Raw genomic sequence first — 19,601 nt, 5'->3', positions numbered from 1 at the left:
GCACTTGCATTATCCCTACATAATAGGAGAAGCAAGAATAAACATATAGCAATATATATGTGACAAATCAATCACAAACAAGTTCATTTTATCCTATTGTGTGTGTGTGTGTGTGTGTGTCTGTGCTATTATGTAAGAGAGATGCAAATGCCATCTCTACTGTCTTGTTTGCAGCATTTTAGAAGGATTAATAGAGATCTCAAGATTTACTTTATTTTCTTGTATATACTTGTCTGTAGAAATGTGTGTGTGTGTGTATATATATATATACTTTTTTCAGTATAATTATTTCACCAATGTGTATTTCGTGTATGGAAGTATTATGTTCATATATTGTTTTTTTGTCACATCAAAGTTTGTTTAAACAGCACTGGTACCTTGTGATGTAATCTGAAATGTGTTTGAAGTACAAAGTGGAATTTTTTGTGATCATTTTTCAAACCTTTAGTTAGTAGGTGATTTCTTTCATAATTGTTACAGCTGTTTTACATTTTCTGAACTCTATTTTATATTTTACTCAAACTTCTATATTGTGGTAAATAGATGAGACTTTTTCTCCATTTGTGTGGTCTATGTATAGTTATATTAGGTAGAAATAAAAAATTTTGACATTCTGTTTTAAATAATTGATATGTGTTTCTTTCTTATGATGAAGGATTTAGATGGGAATGTCTTGGACTCATGGGAAGGTGTCCGAGTACAATGCTTACAGTACCGTAATGATGGTAAAACAGTTCTTGCTGCGGATACACATTATAGAATTAGGGGATACAACTTTGAAGATCTTACAGATTTTAATATGTAAGTTTTACTCAGTTATAAATGTCTTAAAGTGTCAACTAGTAATCTTCCATTTGAAAATCATTCAAACTAAAGTGAACAAATAAAGTTGTTTGAATTACAAACTGATTAAACATGAAAAGTTTTTTTTTAAACAATATATAATTGTTAGTTCATTTTAAATAATAAACAGATGTAGGGTAACAGTGTTTGTGAGGCTACAGGTGTAATAAAAATATGTTTGTTTTATTTTTGAATCTCGTGCAATGTTACACGAGGGCTATCTGCACTAACCATCCTTAATTTTGCAGTGTAAGACTAGAGGGAAAGCAACTAGTCAGCACCACCCAATGCCAACTCTTGAACAACGAATAGTGGGATTGACAGTCACATTATAAAGGGCAAGAATGTTTGATGCAATGGGTATTCAAACCCACAACCCTCAGATTACCAGTTGAATGCCTTATCCTGCCTAGCCATGCCTGGCCCAATAAAAATACTTACCCTTTTATTTTTTTCATCTTATTTAATGTGATGAGTAGCATAGTAAAACAATGTAGCAAATCTGCTTCATGTTGAGTATGCATATATTTTGACATTTTAAATTGCTGTTCTGTGCAAAAGTGTGTCAGTTCTTTCAAAGTTATTTTTAAATACTGTTACAGAAGTATATTATCTAAAAGGCTATTAGAATGTTAGTTAGTTGTTTTTAGGGGCAGCACCAAGTTTTCCACATTAAGGGCTGCAATGTACTAAACAACCAATTTAGAGGGCTACATTATACATCTTGTGGTCACACATTGTAATACTTTGTAAGTGAACCACATTTTACAATAAGCAGTTTTCACCGGGTGTGGTGGCTGCATGGAAGTCTAAGGCACATTTTGGAGTTGCTTCAACTCCAACAAATTCCTGACTCTGGTGATTTTATGACTGTAAGAACTTCAGTAATTAATTTTGAGTCTTAGTGTTATTTTGAAATGCTTTATAACCACATTTTTAGTAACACTTTTGCAATGGGCATCTTCCCCATGTTATGAAATTTTAATGAGTTACATTCAAAATTTAAACTACTTTATTAGCATGATATATGATATAAAAATGTAGATAATAATGCAAATTTTAATAGTATACGAGATTTTGGTTCTTAATTTTATTTGGCACTATGTAAAAAAAAAAAAAAAATCTTTTAATATAAATATTGTGAAGTTTTCTTTGTTTGCACCCATCTTTTCTAGCTTATTTACCACTCCTTCAAGAAGTATAACATTTGACATGCATTACTCATTATAATGTTCTCATCATTCAAGTGAAGCATTTTTTTATAGCCTTCAATTTTATTTAGTTACAGAGCCATAAAATAGAAAAGTGAGACTGTCTCCTCTTCTCACTCTGTCAAATGATGTGTTATATGACATTGTTTTCTGGACAGAATCATTTATTTTGCTTCCAATTCAAACACGTCAGTGAGCCTAGATGAATATTTAATGAATCTTTTGGCTTAGTTAGAAAGGCAGAAAAATTGTGTATGTGATTGTTCTGTGATCTTTTTCTGCATTATTTAATTAAATTAAAAACGTTTTTAGTGCAGTCATACCATTAGTATTAAGAGTAGAGTTAAGTGTCAGAAACAGTCAACATCAAAAAAATAAAAAGAAGATACAGGTAAGTATTTTATTTTTTGCCCTTCATGTTGATTTTTTTTATTTATTATTATAAAAGGAACTAAAATGTAAAAATTAGGAAAATAGATGATAATTTTTCAAGAAGTGTGCTCATGAGCAACTCACAAGTAACTCAGTTGTTACCTGGTTTGACAGAGTAATGTCAGCTACACATTCCCAAGTGTATTACAAACTTTATGGTGGGAATATCAGTTAGACACTGTTCAAATGGCAATGAAACAATAAAATTTAAGTAGAAACAACTGTGAGATGAAGTAACTTATTTTTAACCTTAACATTAAATTCACTTTGCACTTGGAACAGTTAACACTTTGACTCCATACATTCATTAAGAAATGGTTAGTGAAAATACTTTATTAAAAATTCTGATTTTTTTGTCCTCAGATCCTTAATGTTTTCTGAAGCTTACAAAATTTCACAAAGATGCATGAAACATGTTAGAAGTTAGAAGTATTAAACCTAAATAGACTTTAAATGAGTACAAATAGGTAAAAGGCTATGTCATTGTGTTTGTTGACGTATACTCAAACTTTTATTGAACTATGATATTTTTAATTTACATCCTTATGTTTGGTATCAAACAGAATATTAAAATTCAAATTTTAATATTATACATTATTAATTTTTAATTCAAAAGTAAATATTAAAACACCTAAACATCGATTTTTATATGTCATGTGGTATGTTGAATGCAACATTGGTTCAAATTAGATGATTGTGATGGCAAATTTACAAAATCTATATTTTGTTTGAATTAGAAATTTAAACTACCAATGTTGACAATCTACAGGGTGTTTGGAAAGTCACTGTGCAGTTTTGAAAGCAGCAATAACAGCATTCATTCAGTCTATTTCAAGCCAGCAACTGATAGCGGTGTTTAGAAACAAAATAAGAAGGATCCAAGCCTGTATTGATGCCAACGGGGTCACTTTCAACATTGTTTATAATTGTCATTCATATTTACCTCCTATATTCTATATTGAAACATGTCTGTTAATAAATATATAAGTGCACAGTGACTTTCCGAACACCCTGTATAATATAAAATAAAAACCTTTTAATTTTTGCTGACCTATCACTAGATTTAGAAATCAAACACAATGGCCTTCATTCACCTCTTTCCATTATCAAAAATTGACCCTTATATATGACATGAATAACCAGTCGAAGGCTCAGAATGTCCTCTTAGTAATTTTCTTAAGACTTAAAAAAAAAATTACATATGAAAGCCAGCCTTGTAATGTTTACTGATAATCTGTGAAATGTCATGCTTACTAATTTAAAAGTAATAGAATAAAAATTACAAGGACAAAATGGTTATGAGGACTTGCCCTATATGAAAAAGTTAAAATAGTTTATTAGCATATTATATACATAACCTTTGCAACAAAATGTAATTAATAATCCAAATTTTAATATTATATTAGTTTTAAGTTATTATTTTTATAAGGCAATATTAAAAAAAAAAATTACTTAATTTCCCTGAGGATGAGAATTGTTACATTTACTCTTAAGGTATCCCTTCTTTAATTTATATACCACCACTCTAAGAAGAAATAAGAAGTTAAACATAAATTATTCATTGAAATGTTATAATTGCCTTCAACCATGTTTGATTACAAAGCCATAAACAAGAAAGTTGGATCTCTTTTGCCATGCTTATCTGTAACATTCTGTCATTTAGAAAATGCCAATAGTTCTCCCTGATGTTTAATACTTTATAACTTATAACCTATAAAAGTCCAGGTTTTAATACATTAAATGACTTATTATATTACTGTGTTTTCTGTGTAAATAGTTATCTATTTCATTTCTAGCTCAAACCTTATTCCCATGGGAAAAACACATTGATGACCTTAGCTGAATCTTTAAGGGCTCTTGTCACATACTTAGAAAGCTGGAAAAATCGTGATAGTTATAAGACATTGTCTGCTTTTTCTGCATGTTATTATTCCATGTTTTTAGTTGCTTTATTTGGTGCATTGGTACTATTACTATAAAAAGAGTAAGGTTAAGTTTCATTGAGAGTCAACAGCAAAAACAAAGATCCAGGAAATTAATATATTTCTTGTTTTTTATGATTGTTCTTTATTTATTATTATAAAAGTAACTAAATTGTAAAAATTAGTAACTTATTAAATAAAATAAAGGAAAAATAACAACAACTTTTCACAAAGTATGCTCACAAGTAGCCTCTGCCTTTACGTAATTGGAAAGGGCAACATGAGCTACGTGTTTGCCAAGTGATTTACAGCTTGTATAGTGGGATTATTTAAGTAGAGGCAGATGCATATTGTTATAAGTTTTAAGTCAATTAAGATAAATGTAGTATCTTGTTACAACTTGCAATCATTCTAGAAAATAAAAAAGGGTTAATTTAGATTTATTTTATATCTTTTACGGAAGTTGTGAGGTCATTCAAATTGACAAATTCCATTTAGTTGGTTTACAGAAAGTAACAGATAAAATATAAAGTTTCACTGAAAAAAAGAATATGAAATTTATTTAGAAGGTTTTAGAGATTACACATGTCATTTGAGAGTTTTCATTTGAAGAAGAGTACTTTTAACCTTAACATGAAAATCCCTTGATACTTGAAGCAGTCAACACTATGACTCCATATATTCATGGAAACATTTTTAGTAAAAATACTTTATTAAAAAATTCTAATATTTTATATAAAAAAAACTTCTAATGCTGACTGTAAGCTTGCAAAATTTTATGACAATACTCAAAACATATTAGAATGTATAGTACAGAAACTATAAAGGTGAATTCAGGGTGATGATCATGGCTGATCCTGTAACAAAAGCATTAATAGAACTACCTGTACAAAAAATTTAATGCTAATCTTGCATGAATGTTAAACAAATTTTAAAAATTAAATCAACTTCATGATGCTTATTTTAATTGGAAAAGAATATTACACACTTTGACCTCACTAACTGTGATGACCATTTATGGATCAATGAAATACATTCTCAGTCAGCTGAAAAGATATTATTGCTAAGTTTGAACATTATAGTGTCATTCTAAGTGTGGTTGTTTTGTGTGTCTTTAGCTTTTAATTGCTTCTCTGAATTTTATTAATATAATATAAATCACAAATGGTTTTTTGTTGTTATAAATTGAAGAATTCTTGCTGTTGTGAGCTTTCAAATATTTGTAAATTTATTGAAGAATATAAAGCTTTGTAGCTGTTTTATTCACAAAAACTAAAGGGAAAATAAAGATGACTAGTGATAACAATAGAAAATCATCATTAACATTAAGAATTTTCAGTGTTTGCTCTAGTCTGTGATTTCTATGAGTCCTGGGAACCTCCAATACTTAGAAAAGAGATTTTTCATTATATTTTTTTACACAAAACCTAAAAACACCAACAGTTTTAATTTTCTCATCAACTACTCACTATAGTAATATTTAAATGTTTTCTGCATTGCTTTGGCTTGCTGATCATATTTTCTTTGTTTTCCCTGTCAGTGTAAATTGTGTCACATCTAAGCTAATTTATTTTGTGGTGAATTCTGTGAAACTGTAAAAGAAAACATTTCTGTTACAACATCACAAAAATCATTATGAACAATGTTATGTTGAAGCAAAATGCAGATAGAAGTTAAAATTTGTAGATCTACATGCAATAGTTGTTCTTGAGAACACTAACCTATTTTAGATAACTCTTTGTTTTTGTCCAGTGTTTTTAAATTTAAAATAAAAGCTAATTTTTATAGGCTAAAAATTAAACTTTATTATTTTTTACTTAGATTTGAGGATTTGTCTGTTAAGATTTATGTCATGAAGTGCACTTGATGAGAAGAAATTACATTTGCATATAGTTTATATAAAAGTTACTCATATAATTAATGCAAATATTTATGATATTTAACCAAGTATCTTGCACCAAACAATCTTGCCCTTTCAACAGTGGGGCTTATAATGTTATGGTCAATCCTACTATTCATTGGTAAAAAGTAGCCCAAGAGTTGGCACTGGGTGGTGATAACTAGCTGCTTTTCCTCTAGTCTTCCACAGTTAAATTAGGGATGGCTACCACAGATAGCCCTTGTGTAGCTTTACATGAAATTTAAAATAAACAAAAATAAATCAATCAAGTATTTTGGGCTGATCCCACATTGAAGAAGGAACACTGAATGCAATTCTGAATTTACTGAACATATGTACACAGGATGTGGCAAGCTTTTAATCAAATGTACAAATCTGTAAACAAAAGGTCAAACATACATTAAAAGTATTTGTACCCAAGATATGTCTGTGAATTGACAATGTCAGTCTGACACAGACTCTAACAAGGTGCAGTGCAAGGTGATGTTCAGGTAATGAACAAAAGTATTTTTATTCATCACACAGTTTAAATATTGTATTTGCATGATCTCTAGAATCTCTGAAATGCATATTTACAATTTTTTCATTATCCCTGTATCCTGTATTAGGTATTTATTCTCCTATATCACCAACTATCACTAAATTAGTAATTTAGGGTTAAATGAATAGCTGACATGTCTGACATCAAATACATAATATCATATTCAATGTCACTGTGTAGAAGATTGTAGAATGCACATTTTGACTCTCACTTTTATACATAGGTTTAATAGCAATACTAGATAGAAACTAACATGTAACCTAACTTTCTATAGTAACTATGAATAAGATTGTAATTAGTAAATTTGTTTGATAAGTTAATATTATATCAGTGTTTAACTTTATAGAATTCAAGAGGACCATGAAATAATGTCTTTTACATGTGATGACACAGGAAGACTAGCCATATTAAATGTAGCTACTCAGGTGAGTGAGAACAAGCAAACAATTCTGCAGTTTGATGTTTTCATAGTGTTTATGGAAGCTCACAGATAAAATTATCAGTAGCTAAAGTATTAAACAATTCATTGATTTAATATGAAGTATGTTCAGAAAACATTATTCTGATTGCATAATAAAGACAATATAAACGTTTTCATCATGTATCATTATTATATTTGGGAAGCCTTAATACATATAACATGTTTGTGTGAAATGATTTTGACTTTAGAATATAAAAAAAAACAACTATTAAATACAAGTCTCAAAGAACCCTTATGCCTCTTGCTTTAATCAAATGTTATTTTTGTTTTACAGTGTAGGAGGGTTAGGTATATAGAACTGGGTAAAATTATTTAGTCTATTCAAGTTTTACTTATACGATGGTATTCTTTGAACTCACTCTGAAGTTCTAAAAGACAAAATTGTAATAAGAAAGTTCAGTAAGATATCTGAAGCAGTTATTTAATCTTGATATGTTTTGTTTCTCTAGGGTGTTCACTTGTGGGATCTGGAAGACAAAGTTCTAATTAGAAAATTTCAAGGAATTACTCAAGGCTATTATTTAATTCATTCGTGTTTTGGAGGAACAAGTCAAGTTTTTGTTGCTAGTGGAAGTGAAGGTAGGAGACCACAGGGCACATTTGCTGGTCTTTACATTCTTATGGTGAAAATACCTAATCAGATTACACAAAACTTGGCATACTTTCTAAATACAGAGATTGGGTATTTTATATTAAAATTAATTTGGAGTCTCACCATACTATCACTGTCCGTATTGCCATGATTGTCATGCTTTATCTGAGGACATTGTATCTTCATAATAGCCCTCCATAAAGCAGAGCAAATTAACCAATTACTTGTGAGTGGCAGTTAGTTGTTGCTTTTAAGAATTTGTTAATGGAAGTTATTGTTACTAATTAGTATCATGTTTTTATTATTCCAATAATTGATTAATCAAAAGTTTGATTAATATCACAAAAATACAACTAATTGAAGGGAATGCAACTGACTGACAGTACATCATGACAACTCTAGCTACTTAATTGTTAACCCTTTTACTATGGGCAAGTCAAAGGGCACATATCATAACATTTTAGAAAGCCGTTTTCAAAATTTTATTAAATAGCTTTGCTATTACTTATGTCAAAATGAATTTACTTCAAAATGGAGGCTATACTTCAAAATTTAATATTATATATGTTTTAATTTATTATTTTAAAAGAATATTGTTTTTTGCATGTCAAATAACACTCCCTGTTGTGTTATTGTATCATTTATAATTAATTATGCCTACCACATAATGTGTACATTAGGTAATAACTTAGCAATTCAATTTGGAGATATTGACAAATTATAAATAAGAACTGCCTTCCTTTTTGGTTTGCTGAGATATAAATATATTTAGCCAGTTTAGTAGATTGGCTCTTCCTACTGCTACATTATTTTCATTTGTTATTTTTCTAAGACTTAATAACCAATGGAAAGAGGATTTACTTGTGTACATAAATTTTATAGCCATTTGTAAACAGATTCAAGGAGAAATCATAATTTTACCCAAACTGTTGAAGTGTGATGACTATGTTCTTGCTCTGAAGAGAATGCTGGTTTTTTGTTGGTTCTCTTGTAACAAAATTTATACAAATGTTGACACAGGATAAAAGGAACAACCAGAATCAAAGGATCAAGAATGGAAAAAAACATACTTAAAAAACTGTGTCAGTAAATTAGAGTTTACATATGTATTTTATTACAAACATTTTAGACATTGCAAACTGACTTTGGTAGATAAAAAGGAGGATAACTACTGTATGAATAACAAAAGAAAAACTTTACAAAATATTTCAGTCAAAATTTAATGTAAAAATGTAACCACTATATGCTTTGAAACACAAATATTAAAATATTTGGAAAAAAAATGTAAACAAAGGAAGAAAACAGACATAAATATAGAATCAACTTTTTTGTGTGAGGGGAAATGTAAAAGTTGTCCTAGTCTGTTGTATTCATTCATCAGTTCCATCACAATGTTGTCTCCTAAACTTTTAGATGGCATTTGTCCCTCTTTTCCATCAGACAGGATCCACTCACAGTATTTGCCAGGACTTGAATCCACACTTGACAGGTTTCTTTGATAAATGTTAAAGGAAACTAATTTTACATTTTTTGCACTGTATCTGTTCAACTGTAATTAGTTCTCTGTTAGGAGAGTGGTAGGAAACAAAAGAGTTTAGTAGATGGTCTACTATGAGAGGTCTAACTTTAAAAACATTATCATAGTTAGGGTCAGCTCTAGGAAGAGCATTAATATTGTTATTGAAATGTAAGTAATAGTGGATAGCTAAAATATTTTAATAAACCAAGGATAATGGAAAGGAAGATAGGTAGACCAATAGTCAGAAAGAGAAGGATAAGGCATTAGTCCCATTGTTAAAGTTAAACCTAAATATGCTAAAAGGTCAAAATATGTAACATCAGTCCACTTAATTTTTTTTGGGTGGTCCACCTTCGTGCTTGTGTCTGTGGTTTTCAAACTGATTTGTTTCCTTTACAATAATAAGTTTCTACAGTGAATAAAAGTTTCAATGAATCAATAATTGTGTTCAGAAAGGTGACCTATGTGGATACAGATTGACCCCTGTTGAATGAAGGTATGTTTATTTGCTTCTCCTCTGTGATCTGCTCCTAAGACCAGGTACTACTGCTGTTGAGAGACTTCTCCTGCTAGGAAAGAGCAGTCCTAGTGCATACTGAAGCTTTACCCCTTCCCCTACTGTTACTAGCTTTGTGGTGGTGGTGATGTAGCTTATCTACAACCTCGGCTTATGAAGACCATCGAGCTACTTCTTCATCTGTCCATAAGACAGAATCAAGAAAAGCTTGTTTTTTCTGAGGCCATCTTGTTTTGTACACTGATTCTGTCAGAGGAGTAACAAATGAAGCATCAGCTTCTTCAACTACTGATTCCCCTGACAGACTACTACTTTCACTTCAATAGAAAGATACATGCAGTAAAAATTGCATCTCCTCCTCATTGAGAATTTTTTTCAATTCATGACTCTTCTTTTTAAGTTCTCTTTCAGCTTCTGTTTCTAGAAGAGAAAAAACATTACATGTATATATTTTAAATCATGTATTCTCTTGTGTAACATTATTATATGTGATGTGTATTATAATTTCAGAAGAAACCCATTTTATGCTAAAATACAGAAACAGCTATAATGTATTTTGGTCAATAACTATATACTAAAACTAATAAATAGAGATTTTAGATGTATTGTAAATAATAATTAATTACTTCTACCTAAATTGTCAGTAGCAAGAAATATGTTTCAAGTAGTAGTTTGTCTAGGTTCTTCAACAAAGTATAGAGAAATAGTCAAAGTCAGAGTGTTTATTGGTTGATGAATAAGTCTGCTGAATGAGAAGTAGGATTTCACAACCTTGTGAACCAATAAGATTTTTTTGCACATAAACAGTATAACACTAATTTCTAATATCCCAGAAGAACTACCAATATTCCAAGAATTGCAGTATTTATTGTATCAGCACTGAAACCTTATAATAAACATTTTGAAAGATTCAAAATACAGTCTTATTGGTATGGAGAGAATACTTGTTGAAAAATACCTTTGGATACATAAGCTGATAAGTTCCACGTTTATACCATGTTGTTGGTATAAACGTTTATATGGATTCTAAGTGCAGTGTGATTACTAAAATTAAATTTTGTAGTAAATGCTGTAAAGTGTATAATCTAATATGTGAAACATCCTGTTATCGGAGTGGTCAAGTTGGCTATCCCTTTACATGTGCTTTATCACATTTGAAGGTATTGTATTATGGTATCATGTAAACAGTCCACTGAAACAGTCAGTGAATTATTGCTTCATTTTCAGTGGATTCGTACTTCAATCATAGACAGTAAAATACATATAAAAATAAATGTGCAATGCTTAGTAGTTGAAGCTCTCAAGAGAAGTAATTTAAAATCTTATAAACAATAAAAAAGATAACATTTTATTTTTGATTTTACAACTTTTCATCATATGTTGATATAATTTGTCTTCTGGCTGAAGAATAAAATATATTGTTAGGGTTGAGGTAATAACAGATAAAATGTAAAGTTTTTCTATAAAAAAGTTTCATATTTACTAATGAGGTTTTAGCAGCTACAAAAATTAAGGTTGTGATTTTTGAAAGAATAAGAAGTAATTTTAAGTCTTACATAAAAAAATTTTGCTCTTAGAGTAGTGAAAAAAATATTTTATTGAAAAATCTGAATTTTTGTACATATATAAACAACGTGTGATGTTTACTAAAACTGTGCCAAATATTGTGAAAATGCACATAATGTATTAAAAGTTGTAATATTAAAACTGTACACAAGTAAAAATGTTTCTGGGACCAAACATGTGTTAAGAGTTAAATATAGATCACTATAAAATGTAGGTTTACTGGTTTATTTGTTTTTTGGTGTGTTTTTTTTTTTCAGTGTATTATCTTTCTAATTTTACTTGGTAACTACATCATTTAAATATTGTATGTGCAGGAATGGATCTAGGAAAGGGAGTTTGAATCTCTTCAGCTTTTATGTAAATTAAAAATGTTGTAATGTAGTTTGATTTCCACCTTATGAATCATTTTAACACTTTCATGACAGGCATCTTTTTCTGTGGACATCATGATGTTTTACTGAGTTACATTCAAAACTTAAACTACTTTCTTATCATGGTATAAGAATACATTTTGCATGAGACACAGCTAATGTTTCAAAAATCACCAATAGTTTTCTCTGAAGTTTAATACTATATTGTGTACCATAATAGAAACCAAGACCATAATCTATCAAATGATGTATTATATTGTTTTTTTTGTACACAGAATTCTCTATTTCACTTTCAGTTCAAACTATTCCCACAGGAAACACATCACTGAGTTTAGCTGCATATTTAGAAAGCCAGAAAAAAATTGTAATAGTTATGGGACATTGTCTGCTTTTTGCATGGAATTACTCTGTGTTCTTTGGACACTTTTTAGGTTAGGTTAGGGTAAATGAAGTACATGTTTTCCATCTGATTTACATCTTATATGGCATAAATATCAGTTGAACATGATTTAAAGGGCACTAAAACAAAAAAAAAATTAAGTGTAAGCAGATTTATTCTGTTATGGGTTTAAAGCTATATGGGAGTAAGTGAAAGTAATTTCATGTTCCAATTTGAAGTATTTTTTTGTTACAAGTTTATTCAAATTAGCCAATCTTGTGTAAAGTAAGAGTAGAGAAAACAACTTACAAAATATCAAATTTTACTGAAAAAAAAATTTAAGATTTATTTAGGAGATTTTAGAGATTACAGAAATGAAATTTGAGATTTTTCAAGCAAAGAGAAATATTTTCAACTTTATCATGAAAATTTTTTTTTAAGAGCAATGAACACTTGATTCCATATATTTGTGGAGAAATTTTTATTGAAAACACTTCATAATGAAGTTATGATTCTTTATCTATAAAAGACTTAATGCATACTGAAAGCTTTCAAAATTTCATGAAGATACACAAAACATATTAGAAGTTATAATATGGAAACTATAAAGCTCAATTTTGAGGTCATGAACTTGGCTGATTTCACTGAGCACCAAGTGAGGAGGTTAATATCTGTGAAGACAACATTTAGCATCACTGTCGTTGCAAGTTTTCCCAAATGTAAACATTATACTGCCTTTTTTCTAGGATCAGAATTAAGTTATTTTCACTGAGCTGTATATTGTCACATTCTACATACTAAGAAAATTCTTATATAACTTTATTGAATTAAAATTAAGGAAGAAGAAAAGTCCACCTTTTGAAAGAGCTCAGGTTATAGGATTTTTATAATTCTATATTAAGACTTCTTGAATCTATTTAGGTGTTTTTTCTGATAACTTGTTTTACTTCTTAGAGTAGAAATACTTAATCAAATTGCATGAAACTTAGGAAAAAAATACTAAATATTAAATAGTTTTTAATATACAAAATTTGTGTAATTTCATTTGGTTTTCCAAATGTTTTAATGTTATGAAATGTACAATTTTATTGTGAGATTTTTTCCAAAAAGAATACAAACATCTCCTTTTATCTCACAATATAATTTTCTTTGTTTTTACTGTTGATAAAAAATTTCTATATATCTAGTTAATTTTGGCTCTGTTGATTTGTTTTGATGTATTTCTTTAATTACTTTATTTTAATGATTGCAGTAGTCACTACTTTTAGCTTTAAATATTAAAAACCACATAAACTGATATGTATTGATAACTCTAGACCTGATGTTTAAGAATGGTGAGAATGTAACTTACAATCTGCTCTATCAAATGGCATTTAGTTTTTTCTAGTTATTTATTTAAAGCAGAGCTTCATTAATGGTTTTTCAGATAACTTGCCATGGAAATGTAAGCTGTACAAAATTAACTTTGTGAAAGAGAAGGAAATTGCTTGATATACAAAACATTGTTAATTACAGTTTCAAGGAATATTAGTTCCTTAGCCACTATAAGTAAACCTAATCTTTGGAAGAGGCAGAAATACTAAAGAAATTAAGAAGTAGCATTTTTTCAGAGTTCTGTAAAAATCTGTATTCAAAGATTTTTATTCATTTTTCTGTATGAATTAAACTAAATCAGTGTTGCAAAAATTAAAAAATGTCAGTTCCAAAATATTATTGAGTGAAAGTCATGAAAGAGAGAGAGAATTATTATTTTCACATTATTTTAAAATTTGATGTGCGAGCACATACTTGACACTTGAAAGGTGCTCACTTTTTTGGAGAGAGTTCACCAATAATTTGACAACTAAAGACAAGATTTTTATTTTACAAGAAGCAATTGTATTCATTTAAAATATAGAAAATGCTTAATGATATATTTATGCCTTTATAATAAAATACTTAGGAATATTATGTCTTGTAGAATTGTGCATTTTTTTGTTATTGTTATATTCTTGTACTAATTAGTTTTCTTTCATTGGAATTAACTTTTTCAGTAGACTGCACATATGTCTGTATTCTAGTTCCTAACATCAATTTGTTTTGTCATAGAAGAAAATTAACATAACTTTTAAATAAGTACAATTTAGCACAAAAGCACTGATAGAGCAGAGCAAACTTAAAAAAAGTATGTCATGATGTAATTGATAAAAGTACAACTAAAGTGTTGATTAAGTAATGATTACACTTTTGTTCTTCTTTAGATAGTAGGGTATACATCTGGCACATGAAGAGAGAAATGCCAATTGCAGTATTGACAGGACACACTAGGACTGTGAACTGTGTCTCCTGGAATCCTACCTATCCTAGCATGCTGGCAAGTGCCTCTGATGATGGAACTGTGAGAATTTGGGGCCCCAGTGAACAGTATCGTGTTAAAAGAAAACACAGAAGTAAGATTTAGTTGTATAAATGTAGCTTCTTTCACCAAGTATAAAACAGTGATAATACATATAGTAACCAATTATAAATATTCATTGGTGTTGACATGTACATACACTCTTCTTAACTTCAATCGGTTACGTGTATTCTTGATGATCAGTTTATGTTTATAGATATGAATATTTTGGTTTTACAACTTATGTAATGTTAAAGTTTATAGACCTAAACTTTATTGGTGTATATTAATATTGGTTAAATTTGTTGTTTTAAGGAGCTATACACAATCTTAGTTGGTATTGTACTTCGTAGTAAAAAATACTTTCATGCAATTGTTTTAGTAATATTGTCATCTAGGAAACTAAACCATTGACGTAGGGTAACATCTATTTTACTAATGTTCTGATTTTCACATATTTTGACATAAATTGTTTGACTTGTGTGCAAGTTTCAAGATAGCTATACATTTCAAGAGGAGGGGGCTAGGTGCTCTAATGTTGTAAATAATAATTAGTTCTGACTAGTTTGTACTTTGACTGTTATCTCTGAGGTCCTACATGAAATTGCTTGGAATGACTTGAAGAAGAATTCATGAGGTGTGTGAGATGTGTTATGTACACCAAAAAATAAGTCTACAATTCTTTAAAAAATCATATGTAATGAATTTTTGCTCTATAGTGTCAGTTATTTGATATTAGTTGCTGTGTTTTTAGCTTTGTGTGGGTTAATCTGATAGTTTTCTGTTAATGATTACTTTTAGGCCAATCTCCAAGTTCAAATACAGCTGTCTAATACTGAGTGATATATCTAGGAACTGACCAGTATCATGTTCAAGTTTCAGAGAAGTATTTCAAGTTTTGGGCTCTCATCTCGTGTGTTTGGTTTATCTTCCCCTTGCAAGGATGTGTAGTTCAGTTGAAATATTGATTGAAACTTGTATATTAAATTGAGTATCCTATGAGATGAGGTTCTGCAAGTTACATACACAGGATTTTTCTAAGCAGAAACGTAGTGTTTTAGAGAAATTGAGTATTTCTTAGGCAATTTATTTAAATTTCATTTAGTGTTTGTTTTTTTTACTATAAAAATATCCTGACTTTGGAGAAAGTTGACTGTTTATTTGAATTAGGTACCACTCAGTTATTAAAAATAGTTGCATAAAATTCACTTTAAACTGCTTTTGATAATTTACAGTGGGTTAAAAATAAATTGATAATTTTGTTTAGAAAGACCCAATAACCCATGGTTTTTAAAGGTTATCTTTGCTGTGTGAGATGTATTTTGTAACCCTATGTATATCTTTTACTGTAGGAGCCAACTTTGTGATTTTAATTATTCAGGGTTAGTCATAAAACCAACCTGTTGTGTTTTTTTGCTGCTCAGCTTTTATTAAATTTACAGATTTTGTCAGTTAGAACAGCTTTAAGTTTCTCTAGTAGTGCATTAAACAAGAATATTTGTTGTTTCTTACATTTACCAATTTCTGCTAAGAGAAATCTTAAAAAGGATGATTTATGTGTTCTATCATCACATTACAGATGATAATAAGTTTTGCAGAATATTATTTCTATTATTTATGTTGTTCTAAACTGAAGTGAAAAATATTAACAAAGCCAGTTTAGATAAGACAAATACTTTCATAATTACCATTAACAAGACTATGTTAGGCCTAATAAGTGGTGCAGCCACTGCTTTGTTATGTTATTTATGGCAACTCTTATTTATGATTTTAGTATGTAAAAGCAAAAAAAAAACTCCCAATGTAAAATAAATATATTTGGTGTTGAACATTTGTTTAGAAGAACAATATGAAAAGCAATGTAACAAAACGTTCTGGTTGTTAGGTATATTTCACTTATTAGAAATATGTTTTGAAATATAACATCCACTTTTTGTATGTCATTCAGGATAGTAGTTGATACATACATTATCTAAGACTAAAAGTATAACATATCTTATTTAGTAACTTAAAACTCAGTTTAACCTATAACACTGACTATAGTTTTGTATACAAACATGTATAGAAGTAATCAATGTTCAGATATGATTTTCACTGTTGAAAGGAAATGGAAGCTACATTAAGTTAAAAAAACAATTATGATTGATAAAAATTGCAAACTTCCATGAAGTGTGGATTTATTTCTTGTGAAATAACTTTCAACAGTTTTGTTTTATTGTTTATAATGTATTGTTTCAGAATACAAATGGTTAAAGTTGAGTTTAAATACTGTTTCTTCAAATCCATACTCAAGTTTCAGTGTGGAATTTTTACATGATATGTAAGGCTTTAGACTTATTCTCAACTGTTTGCCCAGATGGTTTAATTGAGGACTTGGACTAAAAACTGCAGTTTGCATTATTCTCATAATGTTAAATGGAAGAGAACTTAATAATAAAATAGTCTTTTAGTCCTTGTGACTAATTACAATTATTTCTGACACACACTTCTCTACAGAAAACTTGTCAGGCCATGTCTAGAAGTCTATCATATTCTTTTAAAGTTATTTCAGTATTTTTACTTCTTCTAAAGCAAATAGACCAAATCATTACCAAATAAAAAAAAGTGTTGCATTGGAATTTGTAGAGAATCGAGGAGGTTTTATAAGCAATGCTTGAGTAAGGAAGCATATTATTCTAATATAATAATAACAGGTAAGCAAATAATGATTTATAAGCATAAAGAAAAGTTTTATTGATGTTGCAACATACTGCTGTTTTGATAGAACATTCTATCTATCTTCTTCAGGTATGATCAGTATGAAGCAGTACAAGGTTTATATATCATTACAAAGACAAAATCCACAGGGATTAAACATAATGGAAACAGTGTCAGCATGCTTGACCTCAACCTGTATCATGTCACCTGCTTACACAGTTACCATTACATATAATTCCTGTGTCTTTTGTCTTTATAACAATATATAAACCATGTATTTCTTGATACTGATTACCTGAATAAAACAGACCAATGTTCTATCAAAACATGTATGTACCACCATTAATAAAATTTTTCTTTATGCTTATAAGTTGTTGTTTACCTTCCTATTGTTATAAGCAATGATTATTTAACTTTAATGATTAATTTAATTTTCATTTATTACATAATTATTAAAAGGTATTCTGTAATTGGATCATTTTATTATGTTTGTAGAGTTTAGTTTCATTCACTAAACTGAAAACGTGTTACTTCTTCAGTTTAACATTAATCAAGTGAACTGAGTGTATTACTTCTCACTTTATGGGTAAACACTAGTGTTTATAGACTGAACTGAGTACAGTACCTCTTTCCTTCATATAAGTACTAAATGCATGATCTAAGTACAATATTTTTCACTTTTACTTTAGACACAAGTGCTAACCATATGAACTATGTACATACACTTCTTGTCATTTCCAATCTTGACACAAGTGGTAATTGAAAAAATTTAGAATATAGTACATGCCAATACCAGTGCTAATTAACAGAAAGGAGAATATAATATAGCTCATATTAAAGTGAGTACAGTTGCCAAATGATGATATTACAATTTATGTTTGTAATTGTTTTTATTTTATATTTTCCTCATGTTCTTAGTTTCCCATATATCTTACTAATAAAATCCATTGATCTAGAATGTGTGATAGATACCACATGTGAATTTTAGAATTTTTAGTTGTATTGTGTTTTTACATTGATGACTGTTACATCTGTGATGAATAGTGTTATCTAGAGAAGATGTGTTTACTGTCCAATTCATACATTAATATTGTGAAATAAATTATCAGTTTACTCTGTCACCTAAACATAAGTGGTAGCTATATGCAAGTGAAATTGACAGGGGTTTTAAAAAACCCTAGCATTTAAAAAGGATATTTTTCTAACTTTCTCTTTTTCTTGGGGGGTAGGATAGAATTATTTAAGATCTTTCAACTTGTTTATTCTGCACAAAAACAATAGATCATAAATGTACAAACTTTGTCATTTTTCTCAAAAGACATCACTTTTAAATATGATCATAAATTACCAGTATATTTATAGATGAAGAAAAAGGCTAAGCACATATTGTCACAAAGAATAATGAGTAACTAAACAATGAAGCATAGCACATAATCCTTATTTTTTGACTCTGATGCATTGTATGGGTATGGGTTTGTGAGAAAGTACTTTAAACAAAATAGTTCTATCACAAAAGACAACAATTTTTTTAAAAGCACTTATTACTGTCCTGACTGTTTTATTGTTTCATATAGATTATGACAGAAGCACTTACTTGAAAGTGATTGTTTAATAAATTTTGTCAACAGTTTTTGTCATTTAGATTAAGCTGTTTCTGAGGTTTTATTTATCAATGTTCATATGACTTATTAGCTCTTTGAGTTTCCAGTCTTTCCAATATTATTCATTGTACACTTCAGTATATTTCAGGAAATCAACAGGAATGTGGTTTCTGTTCTAGATTGATTTTTGCTCCTGTGATATTGCTCCTCAAGTGTAAAATTCTAAAAAAAACAACAAAAATACATATTGACCTTTTTAGGTCATCTTCATGTTAACAGAGAATATTCAACTGACTGTTACTGGGAGCGTTTTAGATACTAGAACATAAATGGGTACGAGACTATAAGGGGGCACTGCAGTTAGATGTTAGGCTATTAATTAATATTAATATATAGGTTCAATTTTGGTTTGAGTTCTTGTATAAGTAGGGTTTCTTTGATTTTGCATTTGTTTCCCTACTTAGTATGTTGGCATTTTCTATAGTAATGTTGTGCTTATTTGATTTGCAGTGTTCAAAAAGTGTGCAGAGGTGTTTTTTGTGTTAATTAATGGTTCGTTAAATGTAGACTTCTATTTTTTGTTTTTACAGTGTATTGTGTTGTATTACATACAAATTAGATAAACCACTATAAGACTTGATGTTGTGATTCACTT

At 29.2% G+C, this 19,601-nt stretch overlaps 1 protein-coding gene across 3 annotated transcripts in view; it reads left to right on the top strand.

Moving 5' to 3' along the window:
• The window catches only part of LOC143222734 (WD repeat-containing protein 26-like), a 61,681-nt gene extending 43,209 nt beyond the window's left edge, over window positions 1-18,472 (top strand). For all 3 annotated transcript variants that reach the window (XM_076449655.1, XM_076449654.1, XM_076449656.1), the window contains 5 exons: window positions 656-801; window positions 7,196-7,274; window positions 7,780-7,909; window positions 14,515-14,703; window positions 15,450-18,472. In XM_076449655.1, the coding sequence (XP_076305770.1) occupies window positions 656-801; window positions 7,196-7,274; window positions 7,780-7,909; window positions 14,515-14,703; window positions 15,450-15,481 (576 nt within the window). In that variant the 3' untranslated portion in view covers window positions 15,482-18,472. The remainder of the gene's footprint in view (window positions 1-655; window positions 802-7,195; window positions 7,275-7,779; window positions 7,910-14,514; window positions 14,704-15,449) is intronic.
• The last annotated feature ends 1,129 nt before the right edge of the window (window positions 18,473-19,601 follow it).

The sequence above is a fragment of the Tachypleus tridentatus genome, chromosome 8 (assembly GCF_004210375.1).
Source record: "Tachypleus tridentatus isolate NWPU-2018 chromosome 8, ASM421037v1, whole genome shotgun sequence".
NCBI lineage: Eukaryota > Metazoa > Arthropoda > Merostomata > Xiphosura > Limulidae > Tachypleus > Tachypleus tridentatus.
Note: the sequence above shows the minus strand (reverse complement) of the source record. Positions and strands in the feature narration are given on the sequence as shown.